Genomic DNA, 19,416 nt, shown 5'->3' with positions numbered 1-19,416 from the left:
ACATTCCGTCAGGTTAAGGAGAACACTTTCTCTTAAATTGAGGATCATGCAATGATGAATCAAAAACTGCGATAAAAATATCGGAATGATTCTTGTTTCAGGCATACTTTTATAAATGCATATGCATTATCAGGACAGCACAGTTGAAGTGGATTTCCTGGTAACATCTCTCTACAGCAAGCCAATCGAAACAAATATTGAAAGTTAATGGGTTTACTATCTATGATTCGAAATAATTACGGCCTACCTCTAGCACTCTTCTGGATGCCTGGCAAAATGCGTTTGTCACACTTATAAACAATGCAGTTGGACATCACATTGTCGGAACAAGTTTTATTTCAAAATCAACTGTAAATATCGGTAGGATATCGATGCTAGCAAAGGTACTTTTCTGGACATTTTCGGCTTTTTCAATACAGTGTCTGAGGTCTATTTCCCTGGTTTAAAAATTCTGAGTTCAATTGAAATAAATTTTATAGTTCAGCAAACAGCTTTAAGGAAACTTGTCAGACCTCTTAAGGCAAATAATTTAATAGAGTAATCAACGAATCTTCTGTGAATATCCCACTTACTGTAGTAAAAGCAAATCCGTCACCTTCGGCATTTTCATAATCACCATGAGCCAGTACATTGAATGTTACCTTAGAAGTTGTCTCCCTGTCGATTGGCTGAGTTACATTAATGGAGCCCTGTTACAGAAAATATTTCTACTGATGACGTTGCTTGTTTTAAATCGAAAATCATCCTCAAGACTCCCAATTATTACAGAATTTTCATAATAACATCCTTTTATCTGGGTTAGGGAACATATTTCACTTACATAACTATCCAGATTAACATTATTGCCGATAACAGTATAATATGAAATAAATAATATGAGAGAAAATGATATTCCCAATAAATGTGTAACCATTCCCCAACATTTCTGGAGCAGATATACGGCGGATATATTCAGTATCTGCTACAAGATGACTGCTAGTTTTCTCGCGACAACCATGTTACAAGTCAGAATCATTTTCTTCTTTAGCTATGCTCATCTAGCTTTTAAATTTTACTTATTCTTCGCATAACGCTTATGACTGTTAAGATAGGTTGTATCACTCGTAAGTCACGTAAAATATAGTATAAAAGTTAAGAATTGTCCCTTACCCAATAACTCTGTGTCTGATCTTGAGTGTGTCTCATGCTGCATGTTTACTTACCGTGTATTGGTTTAAAGCTACCCCATCTATGCTGTAAGGTAAGTCGTACACGAAGTCCTTGTTAACATTTCTGCTGAAGGCTTCCACATTTCCAATATACACGTTCTTTTCATTTTCCATAACGTTGAAAAAATACATGGTCTCATTAAATTCAAAGACTTCTGATGGTTTTTCAAATGTAATGACCACCATAGCAATATCTTCTTTCTGTGGTGATCCGCCATCTTTAGCAGAGATGTTGAATGTCAGCATCTCATTTACAACACTAGAAACTGGTCTGTAATTTTTCTTTACTCTAACAGCCCCATTATGATTAATTTCAAAGATACTGGTGTAGTTCTCGTTTGTAACAGAATACCTAATGTCAGCGTTGCTGCCAATATCAAGATCTGTTGCAGACACGAACAAAACAAGAGTTCCTGCCGTAATAATGCCATCTGACGAAAGAAGAATCTTTGCGTCATACCTTCTCGACGAAAATTGTGGTTCATTGTCATTTATATCATCAACTACAATTCTCACTTGCACGGATGACGATTTCTGTGGCATTCCGCGATCAGTAGCTGTGACTACAATATCATATGCGGGTACGGCTTCTCTATCAAGGGCAGTACTTGCAGATATAGTTCCATTGCTATCAATAGTAAAGGTAGATCCATCAGTCAAGTCGTATTCTATTTCAGCATTTTCACCTAGATCAGGATCTGAAGCGATTACAGTCAATATTGCAGATCCCGTCTGTCCTTCTGGAGTATGTCCACTGTAAAACTGTTTATCGAAACGAGGAGAGTTGTCGTTTACATCTAAAACAGTCACATTTACGTAGACCGAAGTCTCCTGTGCTGGAAATCCCTGGTCTCGTGCGATTATTACCAAGAAGTATTCATCTTTCGTTTCTCTGTCGAGTTCAGACCGCAAAGACAGCTCACCTGTCGTCGAATCGATTCTAAACTTCCCATCACCCCCTTCTTCCATATGATATCTGAGTTCACTGTTTAACCCCTCATCGGCATCTGTAGCATGCACGGATGTCAATACAGTCGGCAAGCTAGAATTCTCTCTTATGCTAAGGGTCCATGATTGTTGGCTGAATACCGGTGAGTTATCATTAGCATCTGTTATCTTTACAGTAAACGGTACACTATTTGAGTTTCCATCCGGATTGCCATCTCTGTCTCGAGCTACTACCGTCAAACTATACTCTTTGATTGATTCATAGTCCAAGTCAGGGTTTGCCTTTAGCCACACATCGCCACTCTTTGGATTTATGACAAATATTTCCATGCCGAATCCTGTGAGGGAATACCTAATGTCAGCATTTAAACCGAAATCGTCATCCGTTGCCTGAATTGGAGGGATCTGAAAGGGATAGTAGAAATTACTGAGGAGATAGGTTTTAGGTTCAATCCTGTTAACATTATAAGTTTTGAAGGGGGTTTGTAGAAGTATTTCAAAACTGTGTCCATTAGAAATTCACATTTGAAGAAGTCTGCAAAGACTTTGCCTATGTATCATATAGAAATATGTCGTCATTATTATTATATTCGTGCATTTTAACTTACAATTATCACTGGTGTCAGGTCACTGGGAGACCCAGCATCTTCTCTAATGGAGGCAGAGTATGATAATTCACCAAATGTTGGAATTTCATCGTTGACATCTTCGACTATGATTCCCAAAAGGATCTGCATGAGAGAGGCAATGACAAGTTAACAAGTTTGCTTGTGTTACCCGTGTTTACATATCATGGTCTCAGGTAGCATTTCATTTCGTAATTGTCTTCTAAATACAATCTTTTCTGTTGTGTAAAAGAATGTACGGTGAAGGGTGAAAGCTACGATATTTAAGCACCGTTTTTCGGATTATTGGTCAATACTCACCTCAATTCCAGATAAACATTGATTTTCAAGGACAATTATTGAAAACCGGTACAGAGGATCTTCTTCCCTATCGAGTGGCAGCCTTGTCGTTATTACACCCTGAACGATACAAACCACAAGAAAAAAACTGATGACTTTAAAAAATCTTTGCATAAGCTGCATGACTAATAATTAATTAGGTAACATATATTTCGTAAAAATACGACTCAACAACACCCTTAATAAACCCTTAAGGTATGTTAGGTACAATCTTTCTTGCTTACAACAACTTCATTGATATCGAAATACCTTCTCAAATAGAATACCCTATTTCGCATTTTACCATGTCATCAACATTTCAGTTGCATAAACGAAAATGAGCACAGGATGACGCAAATAAGCAATGTATTTCGCTCACAAAACCAACTAACTTTTCGAAGATTAATCGGCTCTAGATCGCAATGCCTCCGTACTGCAAGCAGATTTGTGATGTCAGATGAAGTTCATACGATGAAGTATTGTTATTTTCTATCCAGTTGCATATTATAGGGAGTAAATTATTGATGTGACTAGAGAATAAGAAACTGCACACTGACGTCTTGAATTGACGTCTACAATGTATTGTAAAGTAAGACGGAACTTTTACTTCCTCCTGTTCAATCTCGCAAGCCATTATAGTTAATTTGTTTTGTCATCACTGCATTACTGTACGGTATCAAATATGAACTGACAGAAATCAACAAAATACATTGAACAACAAAAGTTAGTATGACTGAGGAGAACCCATCCGTGAAAAGCGTCATAATTGTTATTCAAAAATCAGGGTTAACACTCAAATGGCTGTTACCCCAGGTGCATTTTCAAATATGCTTATATATATATAAGCAATAAAGCACACCCAGCAACGGTTTACCACGAGATTTTGACCAGTTCGCGATATATATGCACGAGCAATAGCGAGTGCATATATGAAATGAACTGGTGAAAATCGAGTTGTATACCGTCGCCGGGTGTGATTTATTACTATTATATCATAACAGTGTATTGAAATTCTGGCGTGAAACATCATAAACGGATTTTTGCTCAAGCTGAGAGCTCGCGAGTATGCCAGCCGTGGTATATCGCCAATATACCATGGTTCTTTTCGCGTCTCGACCAATCAGATCGCTGTATTTGCGCCATCAATATACTGATATGATATAATAATGTATATTACACAGTCTAAATCATGTTATAATGCATTGAACTTCGAAAGATGTCCTGAATGGATGTAACGTCAATCGTTCCTGTTTACTGCAGTTAATTTTATCAGGACTTGAATGCGTACACAATACTTTGTATTTCAACGTTCTGGGGAAATATGATATGAAAATATGGAAAATGTGCTATATGCTTAAGGAATTACAAGACAAGAAATGGACTTTGACTAGCAGTTTTGCTATTTTTCCATTTCCTATTTACCCTGTAACTTATTTATGAATTATATTGAAAAAAACAGTTATGTATATCTACATTGATAAAGGGTAAATAAATCATCATCACATAAATCATTGCATAATCATCAATTATATCCTCACCGTTGTCTCATTAATTGCAAACTGGAATTCGTCTGGCCGCCCTACACTTATTCTGTACTTGTAAGTGATTTCATTGTTTTCAGGATCAGATACGCTGACGTCAGCAACGAAAGATCCAACAGTAGCATTCTCTGGAATAGCAACTTGATATCCGGTCTCATTCTTTTCACTGTCTCGAACAAACAGAGGCTCTACAGTCAGAAACACTGTGGACGACTCGGTCCACTTTCCGTCGGTGACAGACACGGGGATAAGTAGTTTGCCATCTTCTAAATATCCATCATTATTCAATCGTTTTCTATTCAGTATTCCGTCAACGAGAATCCTTCCGTCTTCGGTGATCGAAAACAGGGATGCGATATCAGAGTTTGCAGGAGGAAGAAAGTACGTTAGCGCATCTTTACCATCGGCATCCGCTGCAGTAACTGCCGCAACAAGGCTCCCGAAAGGGGCGTACTCCATGATTGTACTTTCGTATGGTGTGTTTGTGAAATAAGGATGGTTGTCATTGATGTTGTCGACAACAATTATCAAGAGAATCCGTGTTGCTGCTCCTTCTGAATCGAAGATGTCTATCTCAAGTTCATATCTGTCCTTTCCTTCGTAGTCAAACTTGTCAATTGTTGCATTCACTTTTCCTGATACATTGTCCAATAAAAAGGTAGAATTGGCAGCATTGGGTATCAAATCATATCGCTGTGCAGCATTTGGATTGGTCATCAGGGATGAAACATCAAATACAGGATTGCGAACATCTTCCTCTTCAGTTACATGTATCATCTTGTAACCATTTTTAAGAAGTATTTTCTCCTTGAATTCTGCTTGCCAAGAATTATCCGGAAATAAGGTAAAAATTAGTGTCGATAGTCGCTGTAAATGTATTCAATCTTCAAATCAGGGAAACTTACCATAAATTGCCAAGCAAATGTTTACCGAAAAACTATAGTCATTACTTTTCAGTGAGGAGATTCGTAAGTCACTATAGATACCTGTCTCACAGTTTCGTCCGATGAAGTTGTCCCTACAATAACAGACGTAGTCTGTGGCTTCAGACACACACACACCACTATTCAAGCACTGGACACCTTCACAGTGATCTGAATACAAAAGAGAATGAAAATTCAATCACTCCGTGATATGGTAAGATTATTTTTATATCTAACTGAATATTAGGAAAATTCTGTTCAGGTTTTTCTAAATTAATGTTTGTGTGTGAGACCGACTTTAAAGTACGTTGTGAGAATTCATACCTTCTCTAAAGTTAATATGTGTATTGAGAAAAATATTGTTGCAGACGTAAAATGTCGACGTCTTTTATAAGAACCTTATCGACAAAAATTATAGTTAAGATGTTCATGACTTACCTTCTTGACGTTCTATTCTGCCTATTGTGTAATTAAGCAAACCATTGGTGTCTAGGTTGTCCTTCAGATCCTGAATTGCAGTTTCCTCCTCATTGGTCGTAGACTTGGCGAGTAACACGATGTTTAAAACAACAACGATCGAACCTGGCCTGATGAACACAGACGAAAAATTAAAAAAATATATCTGGGATATCGAGTGACTTTACAAGGCAATCGAACTATCAAATCACCTGGACACATCTGAATTATATTACTAAATTTTTTATACTGTTTATTTATTATTCAATATTTTACAAGATAACTTCAAGCAAGCTAAAATGCAAGGTAGTTGGAAATTTGATAAAATATGTCACATATCTGTACTTACTTAAACTCGATGACTTCAAGCTTCTGAAAAGTGCTGGTATTGACGAATAAAGAGGTTATCTTTAATAAAATCATACAGAATAATACGTTTTAATATATTGACCTTTGGTCTTAAAATTGTAATGGCTGAGTGAGAGGTTGCAATCGCCTCTAGTGGTTTCACGTCTACAGACGTTTGTTCACAAACTAAATCCCGTCAAGGTTCTGTTGGAAAAAAGTTATTCGTTTAATTGACAGCTTTGTAATGTCCCCGATTCTCTTGAACATAAATGCACACACTCCTTATAAGGCAAGTCAATTTGGACAAAAATCAAGCGAATAATAACACACTATGATATTTTGCTTTACTAAGATTGTCATATAATTTTCATGTGTATTACAAGTGATGTGTTCTCCAAAGATAACGAAAACATTGTATATTTATTTAGTTTTTTGATTGGCAAACGGTGCATCCATAAGCACAAGCTGAGTGAAACAAAAGTGACTGTAATTTCACTGTTAAAATATGAGTTTAACTTGAGATGCAAAATATACAAGGAAATATGTGATAATATTTTGTTAATGGTAAATATTACATTAAGTTTTGTGTTGAACACATATTGTCCTTAATGTGAATAGTAATTTTTGTCATTTTTTCCTTGATTTTTGTTTGTGTAAGTCGATGTAAAACCTTTTTGAGTTTTACTAAAACAGAAGATAAAAACTGCATTCATCTGCTAACAGTTATCAAAGCCAAAAACATTTGAGAAATCTTAGGAAGTGCAGTGTCTTTTTAAAATTAATCTGACACATGATTTGTAAACGCAAGGAAACATTCGTCGACATCAATGATCATTTAGATCTTTTTTATCAGTATCAGGTAATGTCGATTTATGTAATATTAATGACGGATTGACCAGGAGACCAATATGCAGTTCTCTTCAAAATGAGTATAGTAGTGTGTTCATATAACACGATTGGAACTAATTTGGGATAATTTGATTTTCATATTTTTCAAATATCTCAAAAGTGTTAGGTACCGTATAGCTGAATGTTGCAATATTGCAACTTACTCATAAAAACAGATGTGTAATGTAAAAAGAAAAACAGATGAGATTTCATTTGAAGATTAAATCGATATTACTTCACCATCCAATTATCCAAAATTAGTTCCAATCGTGTTATATGTAACCAACAAAAATATACCATTGACAAACATGGTACAAACATCCTCTTTTGAAACACTATACTCAGTCTAATTTCTTTTCTTTTTGACATCGCTAAAGTGGGTAAAAACTCAGCACATTAATTTACATCGCCCCAGCAAAGATCACGCTGTGGACAGCTTTGGATTGATTTGATCTTCAGAGAGCTTAAAATTGTCGTGTTTACACTTAAAAATGCAATGTTGTTACAATATACCTGGTGTATAATTTCCGATTCAAGTTGTTTATATCTGGCCGATGTTTTGTCAGTCAAATCGTCTGTAAAGATTGCATCTGCCATCTCGGCTGACAATTTTACGGCTTTAACGGCTGAAAGTAAATTAGAAAAAGAACCATCATAAATAGAACGCTACCACAATGACAATAATTATACTATAACTTTGTAAATACCAGTGAACTTGTGTGACGTCATGCACTCAGATTATTACTGATAATGTATCCGATTACTCAGCTTGTGGCTTAAGATGTTTTCTACAAGTTAACTGGCATCGCGAAAACTGTAACTCTATAGCGATAGTGTACCAATTCCCGGCCCATAATGGATTCAAGCAAACTTTGCATCCCATAATATACTCGTCTCCGCCTCGTACATTATGTTGTGAAAGATTTGCTTCGTCCATTATTGGCCGGGAGGGGGTACATTATTGCTTGAGTATTGTATGAAATAGCACAAATGCAAGAGGTAAACAAAAACAGCCTTATTTTCGATAGGTGCTTTTGCACTTGAAAAATAGAAATTGAATGTATTTGTCACCGCAAATGCTATGAAAGGACAGAATTCCATCACGTCTTTAGTGTAAAAAGATTGTGATCTTACCTGTTTCACATCTTTCACCGATTTTATCTGAAGGACACACACATTGATATCTATCAATACCGGCTACACATGTTGCACCATCGGCGCATGGACTATCATGACAACTGTCGGCCACTTTGTGAAGAAGAAAAAAAAGGAATATCACATCACATTTTATTGTTATTATCGCTACTACTGTTGGTTTTCAGGGCAAAGAATAGTTTTTCAGAACAAGTAGTAACATCGGCTATCATGGTCATATTTATTTAAACTTTATTTGAATACATGCGCGATCTCTTGGACATTCCTCTTGGTACAAAATGATACATAATTTGTTTGGTAAGCTGTAGCTTTATTCTCGTACAAAGGCATGATCTAGTTGGAATTTTGAGTGATTTTGCTTTCTATGTATATTTCTATATATATTTCTATGTGAGTTTAACATTAATTTTAACATTAATTAGACAAAAACACTCAATCGCACATTATTTTAGCACAGCAATGACATGTAAAAAGTAACTGAAAGAGAAATTTAATCCCTCACCGACTTCACAAAGAACACCTGATATACCGCTCGGACATAGGCATTTAAAGTCTCCGTTAGCATTGACACAGGTGGCACCTCTTCCGCAAGGACCACTTTCGCAGTAGTCAGGTCCTCAATGAGTAAAGAAAACAGTTAATATTATTGTCGGAAATTTAATTCTTATTTAAAATTTTCTAAAGGGAAATTAATTTTTCGAAGTTAAAACGGGCAGCTAAAATTCCCCGACTGGTGTTTATGTAAATTGATTTACTCAAAATGTGAGTTGCAAATACAGGTGAATAGTGATGAACGCTCATTTTTATAAATATCCGAGTAAATTTTAGTGAAAAAAAGACATCTTATTGATCATGTAATGTCCTACCTGTTTCTATGGTGTAACGATACGTCTCTGCACTACGTCTCTTTCCAAGTATCGTTTCAATGTCTACCCTACAAGTACTATTTGGCGGTAAATTTATCACCATAGTTGCATTCTTAACGGTCTGTGAATGGCTAAGTTCACACGTCTGTCTCACTTGAAACGCATCATACTCTGTAAAACCCGGATCCCAATAGACTATTGCGCTGCTTCCACCGTCGTAGATTGCGCTAGCTGAGATTGGAGGTTCAGGATCTGCGAAACAATAAACAATATTCCTATTTTAGGAGCCCATACACCCTTAATATTTGGTATGATTGGGAACCTTATTGCGTCACATCCTGTACTTCATTAATTATGCACAAATAAAGCTAGAAGTCTCATTTTTGGCATACATGGATAAATTGGGAACACACGTTCTTGGTAAAATCTCCAAGAGACCGAGACGACCTTTGACCCAGATTTCAAAATATGCCTATAAATAAATTACTACAGGTGCTGTGATAACACCAGTCCCTTTAAATTTGATGGGAACCTAGGTTATGAATTATCACTCTTTTACCTTTTGCCAGAATTTGCAAGTGTTTGGGTCCCGTGAAACTCCTAGCAGCTTTAATTGCTATCGAGATCTATTAACCAGGACTAATATATTTAAGTCAAACATATGTCTATTGGAAGCAGACTAGATAGATCATATTGTGCGTGCAGTGTTCGTATCAACAAATGCATTTTTTAAATATCGAAAGTAAATACGGCCAGGTACGATAAAAAAGTATTGCAAAAGCAGACTAATGTTGTCGGCGCAGCAGTCATTTAGGTAACGGCTACTACCACTGACAGATATTCTATAAAGGTACACAGTTTGTTACCTAGGCCATTCTCCCCCACCCATTACCTGAGTTCAGTTAGTGTAGAACATCTTAAGGTCATTGTCCTCCATCACATTGAATTGAATTAGTCATGTTTACAATAAGCGAAGATATTTTAGAACAGTAATTAGCTTATCAATAGAATTTCTAGATTGTTCTGATACCGTCTGTATATAATCAGTTTTGCATAAATACGGGACTGTGTATTTTTTTCAGTTAAGCTGTTTTGGGATCACTTCATGAGTTTATTCCAAGACTACTTGGGACTTCAAGACCTTCACACTCACACGTTGGATTTGTTCTGTAAACCTAAGTCTGAGTCAAACAGAAAATACTTAATGTAATCTTGTTAATCGCAGAACAAATTTACTATGTTGGAAAAACTCGTCGTAAAGGAATACTATTGACAAACATTACGTAAATAGCCAACGTCAGCATGAACCAATGCGAGTGTGAGGATTGAACTGCCACTTTCAAAACGACTTTGAACAGTGTATTGTTTGACACTCACCATTCTCCAACACTTATTTATAGACAATTTCATAATTTCACAACCATTGTGCACCAACATTCGCCACAGCCCAACAATTAATTATATATATATATATATATATATATATATATATATATATATATATATATATCTTTTGAGTATTTGTGTTTACTCACCCAACAGTACAGCAAGATGATCACTGGTATTGTAGGCATACATGTTACCGACTGCTGTTACAGTAATGCTGTATTCTCCACCAGCTTTCAAGTCATACAGACTCTTTACTACATATGTGTAAGCTACATGCATTCTCTGTCGTTCAGATTTTCCGTTACTAATATCGATAATGAGGTATTGGTCAAAGTGGCTCCAGTATGATTCGTCATTTAGATTCCATGTGATAGTGACAGAAGACGTGGTTGTATTGACGACTTCTGCAGAAATCCGTAACTCTGACAACAGTAAATATAGTAAATTTACTGAATATTGCTTGATCAATCAATCAATGTACGTTTATAAGCGCACAGCTGCAATGGTTACTGCAATATTGCAACTGCAACTTAGCCGGCTATTGAACCACTCTTTTTGGGAGTGGAGATTTAGCCGACTGGTTCTGTCTCAGGCCTCTCAGCTAGGCGACTGATGCCGTATGTTGTGGGTTCGAATCCGATTGAAAACTATCCGTATTTTCTATCCTGGGTCGGTAACACTGCTGGTGGACAGAATTGTCCCCGAGGTTATCGTTCGCCCAGTTAAAGCGATGAAATTCGTTTCTTCGCTTCGATAAAGTGTGTATGTGCGATGTATGATAGTGAGCATGCGTGCGTGAGTGCTTCACGAACTCTACAACGTGTTGAAAGGTCTCAGTCAGAAAAATGTAACAACTTAGCCGGCTATTGAACCACTCTTTTTTGGGAGTGGAGATTTAGCCGACTGGTTCTGTCTCAGGCCTCTCAGCTAGGCGACTGATGCCGTATGTTGTGGGTTCGAATCCGATTGAAAACTATCCGTATTTTCTATCCTGGGTCGGTAACACTGCTGGTGGACAGAATTGTCCCCAAGGTTATCGTTCGCCCAGTTAAAGCGATGAAATTCGTTTCTTCGCTTCGATAAAGTGTGTATGTGCGATGTATGATAGTGAGCATGCGTGCGTGAGTGCTTCACGAACTCTACAACGTGTTGAAAGGTCTCAGTCAGAAAAATGTAACAACTTAGCCGGCTATTGAACCACTCTTTTTTGGGAGTGGAGATTTAGCCGACTGGTTCTGTCTCAGGCCTCTCAGCTAGGCGACTGATGCCGTATGTTGTGGGTTCGAATCCGATTGAAAACTATCCGTATTGGATCTATTGATCAGATGCAACAGCCATCGCGGATAGTAAATGATTGTAAACAAAAAGCATGGATTTGATTAACGCAATGTATTGCAATCTTAAATTAATTGTAACTTTCTAGCACAACCAAACCAGCTTTATGAACTCTAAAGAATCAAATTGTTACAATGTAGAGATGCATAACATCTACTATATAAATTGATTTGACATACCTAAGTTGCAGACTGGGCCTACTCGACCATCCGGACAGTCGCAAACAAACCACTGCTGGAATAATTCTGATCCAGTAATATCCCTCTCGGTTATGGCATTACTCGTGCATTGTTGTGTAAAGTTACACGGCCTACCGTCGCAAAGGTCTGAGAAGAAGCATTACGTCAGTGTAAAGGAGGTTATATCAACATTGACACAAATATTAATGATGCATTTAAGTAATAGATACATACACGCATTCATTAGTGCACATACTTGCACACACACTGACAGCTGTACATAGATACATACATACATAGATACATAGATACATACATACATACATACATACATACATACATACATACATACATACATACATACATACATACATACATACACGTACGTACGAACATACAGACAGACAGACAGACAGACAGACAGACAGACAGACAGACAGACAAACAGACAGACAGACAGACAGACAGGCTTACGGAGAAACACAGATCGGAAAAGACGGAGAGAAACGTAAAAAATATTCAAAGGTTCACTGAATCGCTTAAAGTGAGGCAGCAAGTTGAAAGAGGGTCTTAAGTTGAAAGAGGGTCTTACTACGCACCAGTGAAATTGAAGGACAAAAGCGTGTTCTTAGTATTATGAGCGTAATCGTTGACAGCTGTCAGAGATATTAAGTAAGTTCTCCCAGGCAGCATGTTTTCTATCATGTGAGTCCCTTTATTTTCATCCGGAAGGATAATTGTCTCATTAATATCTGGGAATGCCTCGTAGGACAAAACTAATGAATTGTCCCATATTACATAATATCCATAGTCGTCGTAATACTCTGCGAAATCCCATACCACGTTTACACTGCCTCTTTCATACGAAGTTACCGTCAGGTTCCCGACAATAACTACGGAGAAAAAGAACAACATTTACCATGTAATTCTAATCCATAGATCAACTATTCTTATACAATCACTTTCATTAATCACTCTGACTTGCATTATATGGTTTGATATATTTTTATGATAATAAACTTACTCTAGACAGGGTTCGAAATTTATTTTTTTCTTTGGTGGTCAAGGTTGACCACCAGATTCAAAATTTGGTGGTCAATAGTCAAATGTTGGTGGTCCAAAAAATACATCAGTCACTATCAATATCAGAGTCTAATTCGCGTGGAGGCCGAGGTCCATAGGGCTGGATAGTGGGCCGACGTCTTGTTCTGGCACCATACCACCACATTTGTAGAGCTGGATGAGGGTTGAAATCTCTCAGTGGAGGCCCTGTCAGCTTGATTCTCATGAGCTCATTGAGTGTTTGCGTTGTTAAGTTACACCTCCAGTCCGTTTTTATCTTCCCCATGACTGAGAATCCCCTTTCACACTCACTTGTGTGAATTGGGATGAGAAGAATTATCTTGACAAGGGTAAGTATATTTGTTAAGTTATCTGACTGCTGTAGGAGGAGCCTCTGCCAAAAGTAAAGGTAAGTCAGATCGGGTTGATTGATGATTGTGTTCAGTGCAGTTAACTTTAGTTCCCTCCACTCTATTACAGTGTTTCCAACTTCACATCCTTCCCTCTGCAGCAACACCTGGAAGTGTTCCGCTAGATGCTGAACTTCATTATTTCCGTATGTGTTAAGGGCATCATCTTCATTTACTGGCCAATTTGCTGGATTAAAAATTCTGGCCATGTTCAAGATTTCATTATTTTCGAATGACTGAAATCTTTGTTGTAATTGGTCCACGGTATTTTGAAGTAACTGTACTTTGTCACCATTGACAGTTTCATCATAGTCCTGTCTTGGCTGAGTTTGACCCCGTTCAGCAGCTAACTCCATACCTTTGAAAGTCACTTTGATGCCATCCTCATCCACTTCAGCCAGACCATTGAACTCGATTTCTTGAGGGCCAGGGTTTGTCATGAGTTCCCTCAGGCTAGTTAGTGCAACATGGAAACAGGTCTGCACTGTTTCAACAGAAGTGTTGTTCTTCTGGAAAGTCAGTGACAGGCGAGACAATATTCTGTAAATATCCATCATCACATACAGAGATTTCACGAACCGATATGACTTTAACTGTCTCACAAATCCTCTGGCTTTATTTTTGGCATCTGTTGACTGACCTGTCAAAGCTACCTGTTCAAGATGCGTAACCATAGGCACATAATTTTTCGTCACGTTGATTACCGCACGTTCATGATGTCCAATCCATCTCGTGCCGACCACATTCGAAGGTTTATACACCCTCTGATTCCGTCGCGTCGCCGGTTATCTGTAAATTTGTCCAATTCAATGGAGAATTTGTGTAAAACTTGTACACGTGAATGAAGAAATCCTCTAATCCTCTAAAAAACTGAGATCGCTGTAACGCTGTCTTGATCGCAAGCTCGAGTCTGTGGGCTACACAGTGTATAGACACGAGGTAGGGAACATCATTACGTATGCGAGTTGCAACTCCGCGATTCTCGCCAAAATTAACGGCAGCTCCATCGGCGCCAAAGCCAACAATCCTACCTCTCCACTGTTGTTGATCCAAATCAAGCTCTCGATCGAATGCCCGATCAATAGATTGTAGGATACCCTCACTGGTTGCTCGTTCCAATTGCTGCAGCGACAGATACACGGTGAGGGGAAGACCATTGTCAATCAAACGTAGATACAACACTTCCTGGTCGACTACAGAAACATCGGTCGCAGAATCGATCAAAATCGAAAATAGACGGCTGTTATTTACTTTATCTTTCAACTGCTCCTTCAAAATTTCAGCGATATAATGAATGAAAGTTTGAGCTTGCTTATCATTTCTGTACGTTGTACCCAAGTTGACATCATTACACTCCTGAAGTTCACACAATCCAGCAAAATCGGAGAACGGTCGTTCTGCAACTGCGAGGTAATATGCAGTCCGAAACACTTTTTCCAATTTAAGCACCTGGTCTTTTTCTGCGTTTATGAAACATCTTTGCATCGGCGTACTTTGATCGCCTGCTAAACTTTGAACTCGATAGGCTCCGGTCGCTTTCTTATGTGACTCACTTCTCTCGTGTTTTTGTAGGGTGAATATTCGGAAATTCGAGCATCCACGGTGGAATGCATTGTCGGTATCTCGGCTGTACTCACGGCAATACGAGCAAAACATGACACTTTTTCCATCATCATATTGTAGCCATGGTCGACCACTTTTCCATTTATCACAGAACTTTCTCACAACTTTCTGCTTTTTTGAAGACGGTACATTCGCTGCTTGAACTTCGCTACTTATTGTCTGGCATTTGTCGATGTCAACATCGCCCTTTGAGCATGAGCTCGCCGATGTTTCTGTCAAAGTCTTTTTCTGACTGGAATCAGCATTGACTAAAGTGTTGCCTCATCAGTTTCCGCAGTTCTTTTTTTGAAGCCAAAGTTGAAGAGGGTACTGGTCATATTTGCATTTAAATGCCCAGCGGGAGAGTTGACCTGAAATCGCTGCACAAAGCAAATACCTCAGACTGTTTTCAGTGCATTGGGTCGAGTGCCGTGCCTCGTGTTGGCCAGTCGGAGTCGGTACATTATATAACTCCTCAGGGAGATTGCTTTCAAACCAAAACTCAAAATATAATGTGTGATGTTTGTGTAACCCTGTAGCATGGCCATAATGTTGCTATGGGAAGAATTTCACCTGCAGTATACATGTTTATTGTTGAAATCAAGTATATGACTATATATATATATGTATATATATATATATATATATATATATTAGGTTGGTCTCCTTAGACCTGCAAATTCCACATGAATGCCAATTTATGTTTATCATTAGGAGTCATGACAAATGCTTGACCTGTTGCGGAGAAACGCAAAATAAAGGCTTTGGACTCACAACGCAGAAAAAGAAACAAAAAAAGCTGTTATGACATAACACACAACTACGTCTGGCTTTTCAGCCTTACATAAACTGAATGCTTGCACACAATTTTCTTTCAATTTTTATATCCTGCATATGCTAAATTGGTCAACACAATATGAATACATATAATTGCTAACCATGACAGTCTGACCCGCTGCCGTGTCCGGAGTAGCCATTGTTACACATACATGAGTACCCGCGTCCATTATAGTTGATACACTGGGCGTTTACGTCACATGGATTATCTTCTTCACATTCGTTAATATCTTCGCATGTTCCATTTTCGGCCATTCTGTACCCATTATGACACCTGCACTCATAGGATCCGTGCGTGTCCTGACAATATGAACCTTGACTGTAGCATGTGTGGATGTTACGTCTACATTCATCGATATCTGTAAATTGCATGAAAAGGAAACATTACTATGAAATCCTTCTGTCACGCTTTAGGCATGGACGCATTTTAGATTTATTTAAACATTTATTCAAAGGATTTCAATCACAGAAAAATAGACATTCGGTATTCGGGTAGTATCTGTCTCTTTTTTATCATAGTGATAGTATGACTCTAAAAAGCAAGTTCCCTTCTTCCAATTTTGATTCACAGATAGCTATGTTTCCAGCAAATTTCTTATTATCTTCAATGTTGGCAATTGATCTGCTAGACGATATAACTACGGGTTAAAAAGTACTGGATCCTTCCAGCAAATCAAAAAAGAAATATTTTGCCATGTAATTGTTCGGTTAAGGTCACTGCTGGGAAACAAAATATGAAAAAGAGTTAAAATCAGTAATATCTTATTCTCATGACAAAAGTTCAGAAACAAAACGTCCCGCTCTACCTCATGTGACGAGAAGTTTGTTACTTTTTTAACGGTTCTATTTGTTTGACTTCTGGTTATTAAATTCTTGCAGTTTCATCTTTTGGTCAAATAAAGTATCGACACTGGTAGATATGTCATCGATTCGAACATGCCTGTTTTTCAATTCAAGTAGAACAAGAATACCTAGGGGTTGTTGCACTATCACACCATAAATCATTGTTACACAGTTTTACACTATTCAACCGGCTACGTCTCGCTAAGCAAATTCACCACATTAAACTTATACCATACTTATCCGGAACGTAGAAACAAACACTTCACACATACAATTGAATAGCTCATATGAGACTGTTGTCACTTCTAATATTATATGTCGTGTACATTTGTTACCTTTTTCATTTTAACTGTTGCAGACATTACAATAAAAGTATTTTGTTTCTGCAATGTAGCTCACCTGCGGTAAGGCGTTATCATATTATAGCGAGATTATAAACAGTGTCATGAGACGTTTGGCAGCGTATTAACGACATTTCTTTGAAAAACAAGCCATTTGACAGAAAAAAATATCAAACGGATGCATGATATCCCTTAAATTATACTAATAATTGCCGGAACGGTTTTACATCGACGACCAAATATCGCAATTAATAACCTGCAAATAATAGCGAGCGCCGCCTTAGGCTGTTCGCGTTGCAATCACTTTAGATCATTTGTATACAATGTAAGGAATAGGATGGAATCTTTGCATTTTCGATTTTGGAAAGTGTGCACTTCCAGTCCTCACATTTAGGCGGTCATTTCGATTTTTAAAAAGTGATATCAAAGTTGTCATCAACCACAAACCGATTATCGGTTTAGCTGACAAGGGAATTTCTCTGTTCTAAAGACAGGAGTAAATTAAGTTAAAAAATAATTACTTACGATCATTTTTGAATTGACAGCCTCATTAGATTGCAGCTGTGTGCCGCCATTTCGATACAAGCCAACTTTAGCACCGGTGACAAAAGCCAACGACTCAAGCGGCGCGCTAATATCTTAAAAGAAGCTGGAGTAGACTTATTAATTACATATGTCGGGACAATTCTTCTAAATTGCTTACAGCTGGAGAAGTTTTGGGGGCTAGAATTAAATCTTTAATATACTAATATACAAGTCTGAAAAAATCTGACGATAGCATAGTGCAAGTGTCATTTTTGAATAGTGACCTGTCACTGCCAATTGACAGTCCATTTTCAATCTGTTTTATACGTCAGCTTGTAACTCGACCATACAGTGGTATTATAGTGAAATCAATTTTGATTTATCACTGACTGAAGATTCTTCAACAACTCTGTCTTACCATTACATGATCCGTACATTCCACTGCCTTCAAATCCATCCTTACAAACGCATGAGAATGACCCATTCGTGTTGTGGCAATATGCGTCGTGATCACAGACAAGTGGTTCCAAACATTCGTTAACATCTGGAATGCAATAAATATACGTCATCAAAAGAACTGTTCTTAAAGCTATACATGTATTACTGAAATTCTAATCGAATACATCGATACACGATAAATAAAATGGTTTTGGTTTAGTAACAGAGTACAATATGTTCGTGGAAAAATATGTCTGGATAACAAAAGGCCTTTATGTAGCATAGATTAAGAACTGGATTAAATTTACTTTGCTTGGTTGTAAATAAGGGGCCGTGCTTATAAAAACACTGTTTTCAAAAGTAACATTAAGTAAACTTGGCTATAATAAGTGAATAATACACCAACCATATTGACATCTGTCTCCTCTCTTCCTGGAGGACAATGGCAAACAAACGCATCATGCGTGCTGTTACAGGTTGCACCCCATTGGCAAGGATTGTTGACGCATTGATCTAGGTTAACAAACAAAAAAATAAAACAAAACCAAAAAATCATCAACTTTTGGAAATCATTAACTCTATTAAAGAGATATCTAAGAGCATCTGGTAATCCCTTGCAACATACACAATATTGAACTTCGTATGACTGTCATACGTAGACGGTTAGTGTTCATCAGTATGTCCGTAATTAATATCACGCCAATTTGGAAAGATTATGACACCATTCCCGGGCTTACTCGGAATTGTATCAGTTCGGCTATTTGGGCGACGATGACGCTAAGGTGTAAGTGAAAATAAGGGTGAAATGTCACTTGCCGCATGTACATATCATCATTTAACAAGCCAAAACTGTTTCCATTACAAATAAAGAAAGCCCTAGCAAGCATATCACATACGATCTTATATTTAGCCGACACGGAGATGTTAGTTCTTTAAAATGTATGGTATCGTTTACGAGATAGTATAATTTTGCTGTGTATTTTAAGGTAGAATGCACCTTGGGAATGCATATGCGTACTCTAAATCTTCTACAATTCTTTTCTTAATATATCACTTGTTGGGGATTTATTTTTAAGGTCTTGATGCAAGAAAACTTTCCATCGTCTTAGTTTTTCGAAAATCGAAAATTTAATTTTTCGCCATAGACTTAACAAATGGATGGCGGCCATTTAGAATTT

General features: G+C 37.5%; 1 protein-coding gene across 1 annotated transcript in view; it reads right to left on the bottom strand.

The window, feature by feature from the left end:
• Positions 1 to 18,751, bottom strand: part of LOC139119442 (protocadherin Fat 4-like) — a 32,237-nt gene extending 13,486 nt beyond the window's left edge. Inside the window, exons 1-18 of the mRNA XM_070683259.1 lie at positions 18,645 to 18,751; positions 18,219 to 18,344; positions 16,193 to 16,450; positions 12,780 to 13,073; positions 12,181 to 12,327; positions 10,813 to 11,088; positions 9,278 to 9,529; positions 8,914 to 9,027; positions 8,391 to 8,504; positions 7,770 to 7,882; positions 6,370 to 6,428; positions 6,003 to 6,151; positions 5,628 to 5,735; positions 4,639 to 5,456; positions 3,083 to 3,181; positions 2,765 to 2,887; positions 1,203 to 2,561; positions 573 to 689 (exon numbers count right to left, since the gene is read on the bottom strand). Coding sequence (XP_070539360.1) covers positions 573 to 689; positions 1,203 to 2,561; positions 2,765 to 2,887; positions 3,083 to 3,181; positions 4,639 to 5,456; positions 5,628 to 5,735; positions 6,003 to 6,151; positions 6,370 to 6,428; positions 7,770 to 7,882; positions 8,391 to 8,504; positions 8,914 to 9,027; positions 9,278 to 9,529; positions 10,813 to 11,088; positions 12,181 to 12,327; positions 12,780 to 13,073; positions 16,193 to 16,450; positions 18,219 to 18,237 — 4,419 coding nt within the window. The 5' untranslated portion in view covers positions 18,238 to 18,344; positions 18,645 to 18,751. The remainder of the gene's footprint in view (positions 1 to 572; positions 690 to 1,202; positions 2,562 to 2,764; positions 2,888 to 3,082; positions 3,182 to 4,638; positions 5,457 to 5,627; positions 5,736 to 6,002; positions 6,152 to 6,369; positions 6,429 to 7,769; positions 7,883 to 8,390; positions 8,505 to 8,913; positions 9,028 to 9,277; positions 9,530 to 10,812; positions 11,089 to 12,180; positions 12,328 to 12,779; positions 13,074 to 16,192; positions 16,451 to 18,218; positions 18,345 to 18,644) is intronic.
• Positions 18,752 to 19,416: the final 665 nt, after the last annotated feature.

Source organism: Ptychodera flava, chromosome 19 (genome assembly GCF_041260155.1).
Source record: "Ptychodera flava strain L36383 chromosome 19, AS_Pfla_20210202, whole genome shotgun sequence".
Classification (NCBI taxonomy): Eukaryota; Metazoa; Hemichordata; class Enteropneusta; family Ptychoderidae; genus Ptychodera; species Ptychodera flava.
This window is presented reverse-complemented; position numbering and strand designations above follow the sequence as displayed.